This window comes from Orbicella franksi, chromosome 10 (genome assembly GCF_964199315.1).
Source record: "Orbicella franksi chromosome 10, jaOrbFran1.1, whole genome shotgun sequence".
NCBI classification, from domain to species: domain Eukaryota; kingdom Metazoa; phylum Cnidaria; class Anthozoa; order Scleractinia; family Merulinidae; genus Orbicella; species Orbicella franksi.
In genome coordinates, this window is record NC_138154.1 from 14118021 (window position 1) to 14134994 (window position 16974).

The 16974-nt window shown below is 39.4% G+C and overlaps 3 protein-coding genes across 3 annotated transcripts in view; 1 reads left to right on the plus strand and 2 right to left on the minus strand.

Moving 5' to 3' along the window:
- The window catches only part of LOC145499291 (uncharacterized), a 189210-nt gene that overhangs the window by 148313 nt on the left and 23923 nt on the right, over window positions 1-16974 (minus strand). The gene's annotated exons all lie outside the window — the stretch shown is intronic.
- Window positions 236-9234, minus strand: LOC145499660 (follistatin-related protein 5-like). Its single transcript, XM_081479177.1, has 7 exons — window positions 8655-9234; window positions 5948-5996; window positions 4743-4970; window positions 3946-4239; window positions 3322-3615; window positions 2709-3012; window positions 236-1965 (listed from the first exon to the last, which is right to left on the minus strand). The coding sequence occupies exons 1-7, from the start codon at window positions 8718-8720 to the stop codon at window positions 1044-1046; spliced, it is 2157 nt and encodes a 718-aa protein (XP_081335303.1). The 5' UTR covers window positions 8721-9234; the 3' UTR covers window positions 236-1043.
- On the plus strand, window positions 10364-16953 carry LOC145499303 (alpha-2-macroglobulin receptor-associated protein-like). The gene is made up of 4 exons (XM_081478803.1): window positions 10364-11091; window positions 11721-12064; window positions 12820-12972; window positions 13568-16953. The coding sequence occupies exons 1-4, from the start codon at window positions 10677-10679 to the stop codon at window positions 13619-13621; spliced, it is 966 nt and encodes a 321-aa protein (XP_081334929.1). The 5' UTR covers window positions 10364-10676; the 3' UTR covers window positions 13622-16953.

Below are 16974 nucleotides of genomic sequence, written 5' to 3' on the forward strand. Positions count from 1 at the left end.
TTAAAAGCTATACTCACAAAGAAACCGTTTAAAGGGCGATCGTGTTGACTCAAGAGAATCAATCCTCCATACAGGCCTTGTTCTCAAGTTAACTCCCTCTTAAGTTTAGATTAGATTACCCCAACCTGTTTTCGCGCATTCTCAGGAGCTTCCAGATAAATCCAATCCTTTGAGAAGTGGATCTTTCTCACGTGGACGGCCCAAGCGGTGTTCACGCATTCTATTCCTCCATACAAATATCCACGCAATGTGCGTGGTAACACCATCCGCGCGCGGTCGAACTGGTTACCATGTAAACATAAGTCATGAGGGAATACCTTGAGAATAAGCCCTTTAGGGGGGGGGATAACTCGCTAACTCTCTTAGGTATAGGAAGTCATCTTTTGCATTTTGTAAAATGATACTTTCAACTCTAAGGAAACGTTAAACGGAAAGTCGACAATGGCGAAATCTGACAAGAAAAAAATAGCGTTGAAGATTGGGTGGTATGTAAAGACAGATAACAAACTTTGTCTTACTGTAAGACAAATAACGAACTTGGAAATTATTATATTTGTAAGTAATTAGTAAATGTTCGCAACAAAGCTTTTTTAAAATCTTTCACTAACTCTGCAGCTCTCTACCACTCACTATTTCGGTTCCATTGTTGGAGCTGAACTAGCTCTTTTGAATTTACAGTTCACAGTTGCTGCACAACATGCACCGTTTCTTTATTGCTAATCATGTCATTGTAAGAAAATGCAAGTATTTTCAAAGTTTTCGTTGGATTTGGATCGTACAGCAAATCAAACTCATTGAATTGAAGCATACTTACTAGGCCTTTTTCAATAGGAAACAAAAACACGAAATCAATTTACCTTATATTTACAAATGCTATTGTTTACGTAAAAACGATTTCATAAAAGATCATTTGAATGACCCAATATTCATTCTTACAATGCGTTAGATTCTTAAGACGTTTTGCTGTTCCTTTGCTAATTTCTCTCGCGACAAGAACATAGTGTTTTTGCTTTCCGTCACTGGTTAGGAAATGCGTTTTATTTCTATTCACTTCCTCCGACCCACACAATTGTGCGAGCCCCCTTAATTCCTTCCACCATTCCTCGTATCTCCTGCTTCTCGCCATCTATAATAACAACCGCGTCCTCGCGTGTCGCGGGCGTTGCTAGGTAACGAACGTTAGACCCACAACCAGTCACCATAGGTCGTTGAGTGTGGACCCAGTCCCTCACCGACGAGGGCTTACCGACTGTGGAAATAAACTTGACGATGTGTATGCCTCTTTGATCAACGTGCAGCACTATTATTGCCGATTGATCCTTTGATGTCACGTATACGTCATAGCCTGCGTCACGTGGGTGGAAAGCGAGGTCGCTGAGTAACAGATTAGACTCGATTTCTTGGAACAGGTAAATCTTGCCTGCTGGATCGACGTACCGGGTTAAAATAGCGTAATAATTCAATGTGATGATAAAACGGCCGTCAGGGGACGCGAATGGTGAGCCAAAATGCGTTGAATCCACGGCTATCATTTGCCTTTTTTCTAAATCCATCACTATTTGCGCTTTGGTATCTCGCTCTTCGTTGGTGTAGCATTGGACGAACGCATATCTGTGCAGCTGGGACAAAGCCAAGTCAAACGTCCCGTAGCACTGGTAATCACTGAGATTGTAAAACTTCGAGTACTGCTTGGTAGCCAGGTCCACCTCATGAAGGCCAGGTTCCATAATATGAGTGACGTAGCCATACTTGGTTTCCTGGTCTGTCAACTCGCAATTCTCCTCCACAAAGAAGCCATGCGCGCGCCGTGGGTAGCTGTCGATTATTTGTGCCTTGATTGACGTGTGTTCAGTCACTTTACTAGCGTCGTTTATCACCGACAATGTTCCGTTGTCGTCCTCATCCTCGGTGAGGACATCCAGGGTACTGTTCTCCCAACACAGGGTCCACACCGCATCTAGGGACCTTTTGAGTAATCAATCAATCAATCAATTCAAGCAAGCAATTTATTAATTGTTTGATGTTTCCTGTTTGTTTTGTGTAGGCCAAGAAAGTTCGGCCGCGTCCAACTGTACTCAAATTGAAGGTTCTATTAACTGGGTCGCATCGAGAAGCGTTAAAGTATGTCAAATTGATTCAGATCATTTCTTGAAATCATGATTAAGGAGATTTTAGAGTGGTATTCCCTTTCTGAAAGGTGTAATCAAAATCTAATTTCTGCTTGATATTTCAATACAAAATCATTAGGTATGTCATAAGAATATCAAGAAATTGATCGCGAACTGACACTTATACCAGGAGTACTACTTTAAATGGGCTATATAGGTGAGTGCTGCCCCAAAGGGTATGGCTTTTGTGCTGCTTTTTTCCACATCAATGTCGGCAAATGGAAGGTCTGAAATCGAGTGAATGAATGAATGAACGAACGAACAAACGAGCGAACGAACAAACGAACGAACGAACGAACGAACGAATCTGAATGAATGAATGAATGAAAGACCGTATTAAAGTGTCAATATTTGTATCGATATTTGGCTCGGGTCCGAAATAGGGTGTTGAAAATCACAGATTTTATTCTGAAATTGGGTACAAGTTTCATAGTTCGGGCCGTACACCCCCATTAAAAACTTTGCAGTGTACCCCATCTTCAGGGCTAATACTACACTTATCAACACCAGTCAGGATAACTTTCATATTACACAACTCGCCTGACATATTTCAGCTGGTAGGGATAGTCATCTGTAGTTATTTCTTGAACAAATTTTTGCGTCACAACATCCAGCACTAGGACTCTTCGCCCAAGAAAATCCGCCGCGTAGATGTATTTGACACCGACACTTACCGCCCCACCCCAGTTACACGCCTGCTGTCGACCACTGGTGCAAATGGGCGACGTTGTACCGTTTATGACGTCATCAGCTGGGATGTGATTGACAGTGGATGACGTTTCAGGATCGATGACGTAAACACCGTCGTTTGCAAAGGCATAAAACAGGTTAGACCCTGGTACGGCTGAAGAAAAAGAGAAAAGTAATTATATATTTTATTGAAAGTATTCAAAAGCTGATACTGTTTTCATATATGGAGAAAGTTTCCTAATCGGCTTTGTATTGATATGAAGTAGGTTTTACGTTTAGCCTTTCGCCTAAGTGACCATCATTAGTTAGAAATTGGTTAGCCAACCTCGATACCAGGGTCAAGGAAGGCAAAGAAGAGGGAGCCTGGGATCGAGGTTGCTGATTTGCAGTCTGCGTTGACACCTGGGTTTTGGGTTAAGTTGAGAAGGAACGAGGACTAAACACGACATTCCAATGGCTATACCTGGAGCTTCAGTGACTGGCTCTTGGACATTAATCACCACTTTTTTCTGGTCCTTCCCCAAGTCATTTGAGGCCTCGCATGTGTATATCCCATTGTCACTCACTCCGAGCCCCTTTATAAAAAGTTCTCCGTCTGGGTTCGTCGAAATGCGGTCGTTAGCGTTCAGCTGTTTTTCATCTTTGTACCACGTGATCGTAGGAACAGGGTAACCACGCACTCGACACCGGAGAGTGAGATTAAAACCAGACATGGGCTGCGCATCATTTTGCAGAATGCTAACTTCTGGTTTGCTCGCTGCAACCGCCACAAATCATATTTCAGTAAAGTAATACACCTTGTTTTTCAATTCTGAATTACGAGAAATCTAAGCTCGCAATTTACAGCCTGCGTTTAATGAGGGCGTCCCAGGGGGTTAGCATGCTCCCTTGGTCTTGAAATTTTCACTTTTTTTCCCTTTTCTTCCCTATTAGTAAAGCCCATCGTTCCCTATTTTTTTTAATAGTAGGGATATCGCTTGCTCTTCAAATTAATCCCAAAGATATCCCTTGATACCCGAAATAAGTCATCATGATCCCTTGTTACCCCAAACCCCTGGGAGGTCCTCTTTAGCACAGTTTATCTCACCAAGACTCTGTGAAAATTCGTCTTTGGAAAGGAATCCATCGAAGTCTTTATCAGCAGTGTTTAACCACTGTGTCGGATGACATTTGTCTGCGAGTTCTTTGATGTTGCTGTACATGACGTAATCGGTAACCAGGCTTTTGAGCTCGAAACTGCTGATGCTGTGATCGCCGTCCCTGTTATACCTGAAGAACAACTCGTCAATCAGGATTTTTGAGGTCACTTCCTTGTGTAGTTCCTTTTGGAAGGTTGCTAAAATCAGCTGTTTCATTTTCAATAAGTTCTCTTCGGGACAATCTAAAATCAAACATATAAACATGAATATTAGTATTTGCGAGGGCAAGCACTTGAAAACGCCCGGCGAATTCCCTCCGCAAAGGAGTAGCGCGGCTCAGTACATATTTTTACAGTCCGGGCGATACACAATAAAAAGAAAAACACTAGTCCCAGTCTCTCCCGTAGACCAAATTTTCTGCATTTGCCTGTTGTTCTATTGTTTTCACTAGTTCCATGTATTTTATTCATGCTATGTAGGTTACTCTAGGTAACACCTATTGTGTAAAATTTGTATATTATTTTGTATATTCAAATTCACTCTAATTGTTACTGACGATGACAGAAGTTACTCAGTGTCGAAACATGTATTTAAAACTGAAAAGCGTTGTTCTCCTTTTAAAGCATATCAGCAGCCTGCGGTTAACAAGGCCAATCATAATGCAGGGAATCGTATAGAGAAATTATTTATGGCTCGGACTGTTTAAAATTAACGCTAAAATGGCCAATTTAGATTTCTAACGTACCGTTTGATTTAGCTTGTTTCTTTAGACACTTCAAACCCCAGTCCACTCTGATTTTCTTGCCAGTAACGCAGGCGGCCCTGTGCAACTCGCAGTGGTTGATATACAGGTGTCCGTCTGTCCCGCACACTGGTTTGTGTCTCTTTTTACATTGAGACGCACAGACACACACCTCAGTGCCGTCTGACTGAATCTGGCATTCTCGACCGGAAGGACAAATCCGCCAACAACCTGTACAATTGTACGTAAATGAAGATCATTCGATGCATTATTTTTTTCCTTTTCATTGGCTGAGAACCCCACCACATGACCCGCAAATGAGTGCCTTCAAATACTAGAATGGTCTGCTCATGCGTAGTACCGTCTAAATGTGTTTTGCTGCAACTAATATTCTGCTCATGCGTAATTGTAACCACGTTCTCAGTTGTGTAAAAAATGACAGATCGCTTCCCTAGGCTGTCATAGAATGAAGTAAATACAAAAACAAACTTGGTGATTGAATGATAAAACAATTGTTGAACTAGGTTATCGCAAAATATCTTGATTTGTCAGTGTTCGGCCTTCACGAAATTTTGCTCACCCTCGTTCAATAATTGTTATAATTATTCAAGGCTCGTTTATTAATTAAATTGAACAATGCTGTTCTAATGGTGGACGCTGAAAATAAGACACAAGCGCGGACACGAAATGTTTTTCATGTACTTTGTATTTAACTTTCTTTCGAACTGAGCTGTGCCAAGGTGTGTTCTCTGGCAGCAAAAACAGCCAAAAGAGTCAGCTGGAAAACGGTGCGGTTTTTAATTATGTCGCAAATAATTTGCATTTGCCTTAGTTCTGCGTTACCACGCAAAGCGACTGGCCAGAAAACTGGCGCTACTTTGTCATCCAATCAGAAGTAAAACCATGACCATCCGTGACGTGCTCGCAAACGTTTTCCCGCGCTTTGCGTCTGCCACTGATGTAGTTGCTACAAGTTTTGATTGGCTTACTGGATTGTCGGTGTGCTGTGTGATTTCCAGAGTGATTACTTTGGTTTTGGTTATACGACGCTCAATTGAAAACTGTTTTATTTATAACGAAATCCCAAAAGAGAAACACGTAAGCACGGTAACAATTTTTGTAACTCATACCTCCTTATGGGGAAAAGTGGTTGGGCCGGCTTTTAATACATTCTAACATCACAACACAAACAAGTTCAAGATACTCACGTTCTTTCTTAGTTAAATTAATTTTTCGCTCTTTTCCACCTCCATAAACCTATTTGGAAAAAATGAACGCAGAATTTCAATTGGTTGATGATAATTAAAAATGTTACTCATTAAAGCCTGTACGTGTTATGTGGCAAATATATTTAATCCTTAGATGACACAGCAAATATTTGTCAACATTTCAAAGTTTAGTGCGCCAGTAATCAATGACTTTCGACAGCAGAGATACGCAGAAAGAAGGCGGGGCTAATAAGTCGCCCCAGAAAAACATATGTGAACATATTTGCGACTTTTTATGTGACGAGTCGTCTACACGAGCACTTTTTCGTATGTGACAATTTTTATTTGTCACATAAAAGCTAACAAGCCAGCTTTTTAGCAGATACATTTATCACATAAAATTGGCCAGATTTACTCGTCTACAGGAGCAAATAAGAATTGTCACATAAAAATTGTCACATGAAAATTGGTCGAGTAGTTGGTAATAGATACTAATAGGTACTCTTACTAACCGAGTTCGAGGTCCGTACTGTAAGTTACGGACCGAGTTTTTTGTCCATCGATTTATGGCCCAAGCGCGAAGCGCGCGGGCCATAAATCGAAGGGGAAAAAACGAGGATCCATAACTCACAGTACGGACCGAGAAAACGAGGTTAGTAAGATATCTATTATATCTTGGCTGGGTGTCTGACGAGTTCGGGAACGATTTCTATTCACACAGAACGGCTTCGAATTTCTGACGCACCTCGAAAGTTAAAAGAGTCAATTTGAAATCGTTAGTAGGTTTTAATACACAATTTCAGAAGTAAAAGAAAGTTTTTAAACTTTTACCGGCTAAAAAGGTTAAGACCACTTGGCGATAAATCACGAAACATTTTGGTAACAAAAACAGCTTTAAATTTTAGCGGGCCGTACAGTAGATCACGGCCCGCTAAATTGACCAATCACAGTGCGCGTACTAACTGAGAAATATAAATTAAATTCCTCAGTCTTGAATCGTGAGAGCAAAACCGACAGCTAAATTTGTAGTTGTCCAAACTTCTCTAAAACATACGCAGAGGTTTAGATTTGATTTCTTAGTCGATCAGTTAAAATTTTAGCGCGTCTCTCAATTATCAGTAAATTTTGCAAATCTCACTCAACTAAGCTAACAGTTAAAAATTGCGTCAGTTCTCACTGAGGTGACAGTCAAAAGTTTGATCACTTCTTGGCTATCAGCTGAACCCCAATCAGACCTTCTACATTCTAGCTATCAGTCCCTTCTTCTACACTGATTGGAATCTTCGCCTGAATGTAACAGACAATAAAAGAAATCCGCCTCATTTCTGGAGAAAACGACATCGTATGTGTAATGGCACATAAGAATTAAGAGTGAAGTTTATTTACGTTGCCGATTGAGAACCTGCAAATTGTTTCTGAGCGTTACTTACAACGCTCGACAATTAGCGTAATACAAGTTCTGCTGACGTTAAGATCTTCGATTGACATCAACAGGCTTTCTATTGGTCAAGATTTCAAAGTTTTCTGCCAATCAAAACTATCACCAAATTGCTTGGGGGGTTTTAATGGACGTACTAAGTGAAAATCAAAAGCACTGTCAATCAAAATCTTAGTCTCCGAAGATCCGAAAGCATTTTTGTCAGTTTAGTTTGAGGCCAGAGAAAGAAAGAAATGCTCCCTGGGCCATCAGTTGTCAAATCGAAAGTCGACAAGGCCAAATGTCTTCTGTGCTTGCAGAAGTCACCGAATTCACTCTAATGTATCTTAACTTCTTCCGGCTTTTAATACATCCCTAAGAATGTAGACAGATCGCAAGACAGCGTATTTAATAATTAATAACCAAAGTTGCCAGTGGCGTTTCAAATTTACATCCATCTTTCACAGAAAGCGTTTCGTGTGCATTTTGTGAAGTTAAAAAAGATGTCTTTTTTTCATTAATCATGGAATGGAAGGCTTCAATTCAAGCAATGCAAAGATGATGAATGTTATAAGCGTCTCTTTGATAAATTCCTTTTCAAATAAAGAATATGTTTAATGAAACATGATTTATGATTTCCCAAGGAGTAAATTACTTATATGCAAATTTACCAAACTGAATTCGATAAACTCGAAGCGCTTCTTTGAATCTGCCTCTGCCAAAAAACGCAAATGATTATATTTTTTTCTTTTCATTTTATTTCTGGAATCAGAAATAAAAAACCTCGGGATCTGCTGTGGTCTCAAATCGAATCTACCACGGCGCGTCATATCTTTGACTTCCAGTCGCGTGTTTGATTCATTTCACTGACCGTTGTCAATTGCAAATGATTTGCTTCGAAAATCACAAACATTTAATAAGGAAGTTTACTCCACAAAATTTTTACCCATCCTTCAGTATCTCGCAAGTCTTTTTGCCATCAAAGCAAATTTGTTTGCAGATTAGGAATTTTTAACTCTCTAATCCCGCCCGTATAAATGAAACAGTGATTGTTTTCCCGAGTTGTAGAAAGAGCTACAATACAGGCTTTAGAAAACTTGCGCGCTACAAACATTACTCAAGAGTAGAGATTATGTTGTGTTTTCAGTTGTTTATGAGATCGACGCATGAAAAAAGGCATAAGCGATTGAAACAAAAATAGATAAAGTCGGAAATTAAACCAAGGAACTGCTAGTAATGGAAGTAAAAGCAGCAAGTGATAAATTTACATACATATCCTAGAAAACTCACCGTGGAATGCACAAGAACTGTAGCAAAGGTTATCCCCAATGTTAGAAGTGTTGTGAAATTCGTCATATCGCTGCCAAGAAGAACGATTGTTTTTTTTATGTTCGATTGCGCGTGCTACGCTTTCGCGACCTGTATACAAGTCCACGAGCGCAGCGGAATGTTCTCTCGAAATAACAAACTAGATGTAAAAAAGATTTCCGTCACACACGGTCAGCAATATAGTTGATTAGCTTTCTTGTATATTGTATTGATTTGTCAGTAGATACAAAATATCACGGGCGTTTGAAGACAGACGCGAGAGACGAATCCTGCGGCGATGCATATGTTTGCGCGTAGCAAAAAAGTAAGCAAATTTAGGTGAATGCCTAAAAGCTATTTTGCATAATGCTTTGTTGATTATTAAAAGGGCGGTCAGATAAATTGAAAGGCACGCCAGTCAAGCCAGTAGTCTGTGGACATAATGAAGACTAATCAACTTCGTTTATCAGACTTTTCTAACCTCTCAACCATTTACTGCGAGCGACGCAAGATTTTTAACTTAACGCGTCGACGTACTCGATTTTATGATAAAGAAAAGATTTTTTCCAGAAGGTTTTGGCAAACAGAATGGCATAGCCTTCGTACGCGAGATCTCTGATTGAAATGGACGTTGTCCGTTCCGATGGGATTGAAGCTTCAAGGCGGTCACGTTTTGAACAGCCGCGGAACTTCAATAATATGACGGCAATTTAAAATAAACGGCAGGGTTTCCAATAATTGTAGAATGAATGTTATTAAAAAGGCTTTACTAGAGATGTATTGAACAAGAATTTACCATCTGTTTGGTCATTGATACAGGGAGTGCTGGAAATTTAAAATTAAAACTCGACTTTTTGACGCTACGTAGAACTCTAGGAACTGAGCCGAAATGTAAACATCACTCACAATGATTTGCCATGAACTCTGAAGACTACAAATTGGAGAGAAATTGCCCATTCTGATTTATTAAATGCAATTCAGTTCATCTTTCCCTCTCGGACAAAGCAATGTCGACGCCGAATTAAAAGACTTGCATAATTAAGAGCAGTAGAAATATTTTTCAGGCAAACCAAAGGGCATTGTCAATTAAATTGCCTTAATTGATACGACTACGGCGAAAATTATTCAACCACAGTTTACTGCCTGTCAAACGGAGACGTCCTCACAATTTTCTCTTGAGAATCTATCATACGATATGCTTAGAAATGAAACATTACACTTCTACCATTTTACACCCAAAAGTAAAAGTTGTTTAGAAGACGTAGTTGGCACAAGTTTTGAAGACCGTGGCAAGCGTGGACTTGCAAATTTATACAAGATGTGCAGTGTAAACAGCTGGGAAAGACAAGCAAATGATGTGGCAATAAATTGGAGATATTTGCGATATTGCTAAATATTTAGGTATCCAATACAGATCTTAGCTTTAGCTCTTTACAATATCAAATTGTTTTCAAATGGAAATTTGTTTACTAATCTCCGCCTACACTACGCCTGAAGAATTTGAAAACGGAGGTTTCACACCGAAAATGCATCAAATGGTCTGAAATGTTTTCCGCCCACACTACACCGAAGAAATTTGAAAACGCAACAATCACCGGTCATTTTGGATTTGTTTTGAGGATAACACCGGCAGGGAAATCGCATGGATTGATTATCGTGCACCATCGTTTTCGAAAAGCTCATTTTTCAGAATAAAATGCTTTCAGTCCACACTGAAACGAAAAGACGGCGTTGTCAAATTCCTTCGGCTTGAAGAGCGTTTTCGAAAAGCTCTGTTTTCGGTCCGGATTAGTGTGGACAGTAGGGCTAACCGTAGAAATGCTAGTAAACCTGCGTTTTTAAATTTCTCCGCCGTACAGTGTATCTTTGAGCGTGTATGCCGATGCAGAAAGCGCGAGTATCCCCGCGAGAACGTGACTATCACGCGTTTTTGCTGAGCTGCCTGGCCTTGTAGTCCTTCGTTCTGGCTGAGCTGTCATCTTCTCGAAGAAGAAACTGCACAAAATGAGTGTTCGTTCGTTACTCGTCGTTTTTCTCTTGATCAACCAGAGCATCGCTCTGGAGACTGGAATAGGCGAGAGCGAGACTCCGTTTCGAATGAACAAGCTCAATATGATATGGAAGAAGGCGCAAAACAAAATGTCCGAGCAAAAGTTAAGTGACTTTCGACGCCTGCTCGAACTGCAAGACCGTGCGGAAATTAGGTGGAAAGACCTGAAAGCTAAAGGTGGAGACCAAGACGGTGAAATGGAAGCAATGATCAGGCAAAAGTTTGCGCGAATACTGGAACAGTTTGGCCTTGAAAAGCATCTTGACGCCACGGACCGTGGTGTAAACGAAATCAACGACAACAAAGCCGGCAATGGAATGTTTGGCGATAGACGGTTGAGTGAGCTGTGGGAATCCGTGGAAAAACAAGGTTTGTGTTTGCTTGTGTTGCTTATAAGATGGGCGAAAGGTTTTTCCTTAAATCATGATTTTTTTCGCCAAGATATGCTCAAAGTAAGACGAAAACACGGGACATCCTGCAAGCAGGCTGTGTTGCGACTCGTCGATCTGCATGGAAAGACATGCACGAGACAATCAGACATGTCATTTATTTAGTTTCATTAAGTTGACTAACATGCATGCATGTCATATATATTTTCTCAACAGTTTCAAACTAGTTGCAGTTCATTAACAGGTTTACCGACTGAGTTTTGAGTGAGGTCACGCCAGATGGGAAATATGGTGTATGACACAAGCTCATGATTAGCCCTCCCAGACAGTCAATAAGTACACATTTATTATATGGCCTGTGTTTGTAGCCAATATTAGAGAGCGTGCCCTGATTGGCTAATTGTAAGGAGTTATTCTCCCGTAATGCCCACAGGCAAATTACCAGCCTGCAAAAACAAATCAATACGTAATTAAAAAATAATTGCTTTTTTATTGGCCCAAAAGTGCTGGTAGAGCATTGGTAGAGTTCCACTGTAACCATTGAGTGGTGTTACAGAATCACCATTTCAAGAAGTGGCATTTTCTTATTCTTTTTGCATTCTTCATTAGGCAAATTCAGTGAGGAGGAACTTGATGATCTCCGAACTGAATTTACCCACCACAAAGACAAAGTAAAAGAATACAACCGTCTTCTAAGGGTGCTAACAGACCATGATGACATCTCAGAAAACTCTGTTTTCTCCCAAAGTGAGATTAAAGAGAAAGAACTTGAGAAGTTACGGAACAAACTTCAGGATACTCACGAGTCCCTGAGTAGAAACTATGCCCGACTGAAAGAAAAGACAACTGGGGAGAAAGAGGGTACAAGTTTATTCCGTGATCGTCGTGTGACAGAGTTGTGGCAGAAAGCTCAGAATGGAAAGTTCAGTGACGAGGAACTTGAATCCATCAAGGTAAAATGCTAACTCCTTTGAAAACTGGATACAAAAAAGATAATTTAACTATGTACATAGCATTTCCCATCTGTCCTGGTCCATTTTGAATTTCCATTACATTCCTTCAAAGGCGTACTCCAAACATTTTATAGCAAGTAACACTTTGTAGAAAGTTGCCAGGGTATTGTGTTCAACTCAAAACCAGCTTAACCAACAGTACAAAGGTACAGATCCATTTTTTATATTTTACAATGTATTGTTGTGGTTGTGTTCTGAGCTTGTGTATCGCATTTTACACTCTGCCATGTTATTTCTGTCTGTTCTGCAAGCTATTGCCGTTGAGACAGTCACGAGTCTCTGTAGAACATTCATCAGAAAAGAGCATGACTATGTAGGCACAGTAAGATGGAGTGTTATATATTATACCAATACAGCCTGCAAGAAGACAGCTATTTTTTTCAGAGAAATTCCGAGTTAAATCATTATAATTCCAAATGGCAGAACAATTCCTCATTACAGTTGTGCAGCTTTTTTTAAAATGGGGGTGTTGTGTAGTCTCCTTCGCAGCCATTATTAGGGTCGTCACGCAATGCTTCTCCCCCACTAGTGGAGGAGAAGCGTTGCATGACGAGCCGTATATCGGCTGCGAAGGAGACTGGGTGTTGTGACGTGTATTTCATGTCTTCCCTAGGCCAACCTGTTGATCCCTTGAAAACTATAGTCATGCCTGCATCCTGTATCTGAAAAAGGTTTTTTTGATTTCTCCTTTTTAGCAAGAGCTGTTCCACTTTGATCACAAGATACTGAAACACAAACAGTTTCAAGAGGAAGCTGAGCATTCTCATCGCCTTGTTAAAGATGGCCATCACCATCTGAAGGAGAAACATGAAACACTACTAAAAAAGGCACAAGAACATGGAAAATGGGTAAGAACATTATTTGAAAATCAATTCTCCTTTCCCTCTTTTTACTTCAAAATAGTAAAATAACCAGTGGTCAGTAAAGATTGCTCGTTATTGTGGTGGGCTTCGATTGATGAACCTAGAAAAATATGTCGCACAGGTGCATAATTATAATAATTGTAATATTTAGATGTGCTATCTCTTCTGAATAATCTCCATGTCTCCTGGATATATAACGATTTCCCCAGTCTGTCATGCAGCTGTGATGTAGGTTGTCAAACCTTCAATTTACAGATTGTCTGATTGCAACTCTAGGATATGTTTTTTTGCATTGGGTGGAAATCTGGATAATGTAGTTTGTTACTGGTGGATCGCTGTTTTTTGGCTTTGTTTGTTGTTTATTGTTTTTGTGTTTAGTAAGGGAAGGATCAGTCATACAATGTACATGTACATGTACATGTAACTATGAGTGTTGTTCTTACTTTTTCAAGTAACATAAACATGAAGGAATCTTCAACAGCTTCTGCATGATCCCAAACGATTATTCTCAGCATCAAACATAGAAAATCAGCATCTCTTTGATTAATTGAAAAATAATTGTTTCCTTTGTGTTCAATAGGTGAAGAAAATGCATTCAACTTTGATGGACAAAGTGACAAAGAGTGAGCTGTAAGCTACAGACAGTTACACAGGTCATGCTAACGACGTTTCAGTAGGCCAGCTGTAAAAAGACAGGCATTGAATGTAGCTAGCTAGTTATAAGTTTATAAAATGCAATTTGTAATGAAATTCACAGCCTAATGCAACTTAGCAAAAGTCCAAGACAAGGACCAAAGGATCCATCTTGTAAAAAATATTCTGCTTTTTAACAAACTAAGTCACTTGATGCTTTAGGTACAAGTAATAATACCTTATCATGCAGTTGCTCATGTACATGTATTTAATGCCACTCAGTGCACAACTAAGACTTGTGTCTGAGGATGTTGTAAACAAACAGTTGACAATGGAAACTGACACATTGAGTAGTTACATTGTAATCACATTATTATACACTATTTAAATAAATGCATATTGCATGTTATTTAATGCTATTTGGTGCACTTATAAGACATACATAAGACATACACGTACGGCTGCAAACAAACTGGAAACAACTCAGTATGGTTATGAGTGAGAAAGATCAACCTCGTTCCCAGGGCGTTTTTCCTTTGGCCAAGCCAGGGAAAAGGCCTTGGGAATGGTGTTGGAGAAAGATGACGACTTATTGGGGCCAACTTTCATTAAGACGCACTGTCTGCGGCAAAACTCCTTCAAGAGTCAGTAACTTAATCATCAACTTGTTGTGCCTTTATGGAGTCATTTAAAACCTTTGGAGTCATTTGAAACCTTTGGAGTCAGTGAATACTGCTCATGTAATACAGTATAGTTTGTAGCACATAACTATGCCTAATGTTTAGTGTTTGGTTACAGTGTAACTACCCTTGTGTGACACTTTGGCCAGACATATGTGTAACAGTTGTGTGTGGGCGGCGGAAGGGGGAGGGGAAGTCTGCATCGCACTAAGTGTGCTACATACTGCCAGAGCTTATTGCAGTTCCCTTGGATGGGATGCCAGATCATCGGAGGCTAACCCCCATGCATTAAATTTGCTGATACCCATCTATACACCTGGGTGGAGAGAGGCACTGCGAGAGTAAAGTGTCTTGCCTAAGAACACAGAGCAATGACCCCAGTGCGGGCTCAAACCTGGGCCACGTGATCTAGAGAATAGCACATTGACCATAACCACCACATCTCAACAACATTTTTAGGTGTGACACAATAATGTATCTCACATGTATCTGTAAGTGGCCTAGTGACAATTCTGCAGTAGTCAGCTAACGATGAGTATTATAACACTTGGTTTTTGGTACATTTTTGTAGTGACCATAGGAAGAGGGCTCTTCATATGAACAAGATTATTTATTGTTTTACACTGTTAAACTGGTCTTGGACACAATCAAGAGCCTTCGATATGGTCACTAAATAATGTACAAAATATCTCATCACGGTTTAAGTGACCTCACTTCAAAAGCTTGTCTGTAAAAGTGAAAAACCAAATTGCACCAAAATATGTATTTATTCTTTGACAATACCTTTTTATTGTATCACAACAGAATAATAATTTTTCACGACTTCCTAAAATATGTCATACATTTTGTACCCCCAGAATTAATAATCAAGCTACAACTATACTAGCATTTTCCTTTTTTTATATACAATTTTATGCTAAATATATTTGTTGCTTGATTTATTCTTTTGTAGCTATATCCAGTAAAGAATATAGACTATTTGTTGTTTAATACCAGTAAAAAATAATTCTTGATATATTAACTCTATTTGCATAATTTGTTAAAACGGTTGGTAGTATTTGTAAAAATGAATTTTTACTCTTAAGAGTTTTCTTTTCATTTATTTTTTTTTCCCCTGCTGGTGTGTATTGTCTAAATTTTTTTGACGGTTCATCAGTTAACTGTTCTATACCAACATGTGTGTACAAGTTTAAAAAATTGACATAATTATCCTCATGACAGTGCTGCAGCAAGGAACTTACTAAGTCTTTCTTTTTCAAGTATGGTAATTGTTAAATGTGAAGTAGTCCGTCCACAAACCCTATATTTTGTCTGAATTCTTCAAGATCGCAAGCTTAGCTAAATATTAACCCAGTTGCATGCAAAATAAACAAGCCAAAGCACAAGGTTGTGGGGCTGGGGAAAGACAAAAGTAGCTCTAGGGATGTTTAATTTATTGTGCCGTCTTTGCAGCTGCTCTTGTGTTCAAAGAAAATAACTTGTAGCAAAAAAATTAGTGCCTGTGGACAGACTTAATGTGAAGGGATCTTGAACAGCTTCACTGAAGTGAATGATTGATCATGATTCTCACCTTCAAACAAAGCAGAGCACCAGTGATCATGTTTGAAAATCAATGAAGACTTGTTACCTAATATTTACTATGAATTTTTTTCCTTTGTCTTGGATACTAACTGAACTCCTAATCAACCTGATCAGGAAATTATTTTTAAACCTCAAGTACATTGCTCATAATCAAATGATTACACCCACAAATTCCATGCAACTTGTAAAAAAATATTTACCTCTAAATGTATTTGCAATCCCACCTCTCCCCCACCCCCCCCCCCCAAAAAAAATCAGTTCCCTACAATGTTCTTGATGAAGAGGCAATACCATTTTCATTTCTTGCTAATGACAAAACTACATTATTAATCAATGTGATTTTGCGTTAGTACCTCACTACTGCAAGGGGAACTGATCTGAAAGTCAACCTACAAAAAGGTGGCAGTCTTAAATCTTCCTTTTCTATTTGCCACATTAAACACGAGAAGAATCTGGGATGATTGCAAGTATCATCATGCAGTAATGTGTCACTTGTGGGATCATTACTGGGAACACGTTTTTAGATTTTCATCTTTCTGTCTGCAGTAACAGTCTCACAGTCCACTGCAAGATGAGACTTGCCCCACGTTTTTTTTCTTGTTTCAGAAGAACTGGGAGTCACTGATAAAATTGTTATTTTCTTTCAGCCCCATCTATGAATAGGAAACAATTACAGGCAGGAATTAAAAGTATAAACTCTTAAGTATTAATGAGTCACAAGTCAGGTCTTTTGAGTATATGTAATAGTTATGAAATGCTTTTGTGTCGCATGCCATGGAATATTCCATGAGTCACACAATAAAATGTTGCATTTCCAGGCTGGTTTAAATACATTTATAATTATTGTAATGACATCACCATTATTGAGAGCTACAGTAATTTTCAGGCATTTTTAGGCTATCTGGAGGGCTATTTCAGCCTAATTACAGCCCTACTCAGACTAACTGAAGTAGCATTTAAGCTACAGTAACTAATTAAAAATGTTATCTAGGCCAACCAGAGTAGAGCACCATTTGACCAGTGCCAGATACACTTGCATTTCTCCTGGACAGGACAGGACATTGAAACTATGGTCAGCAACTAAATTCTTTCT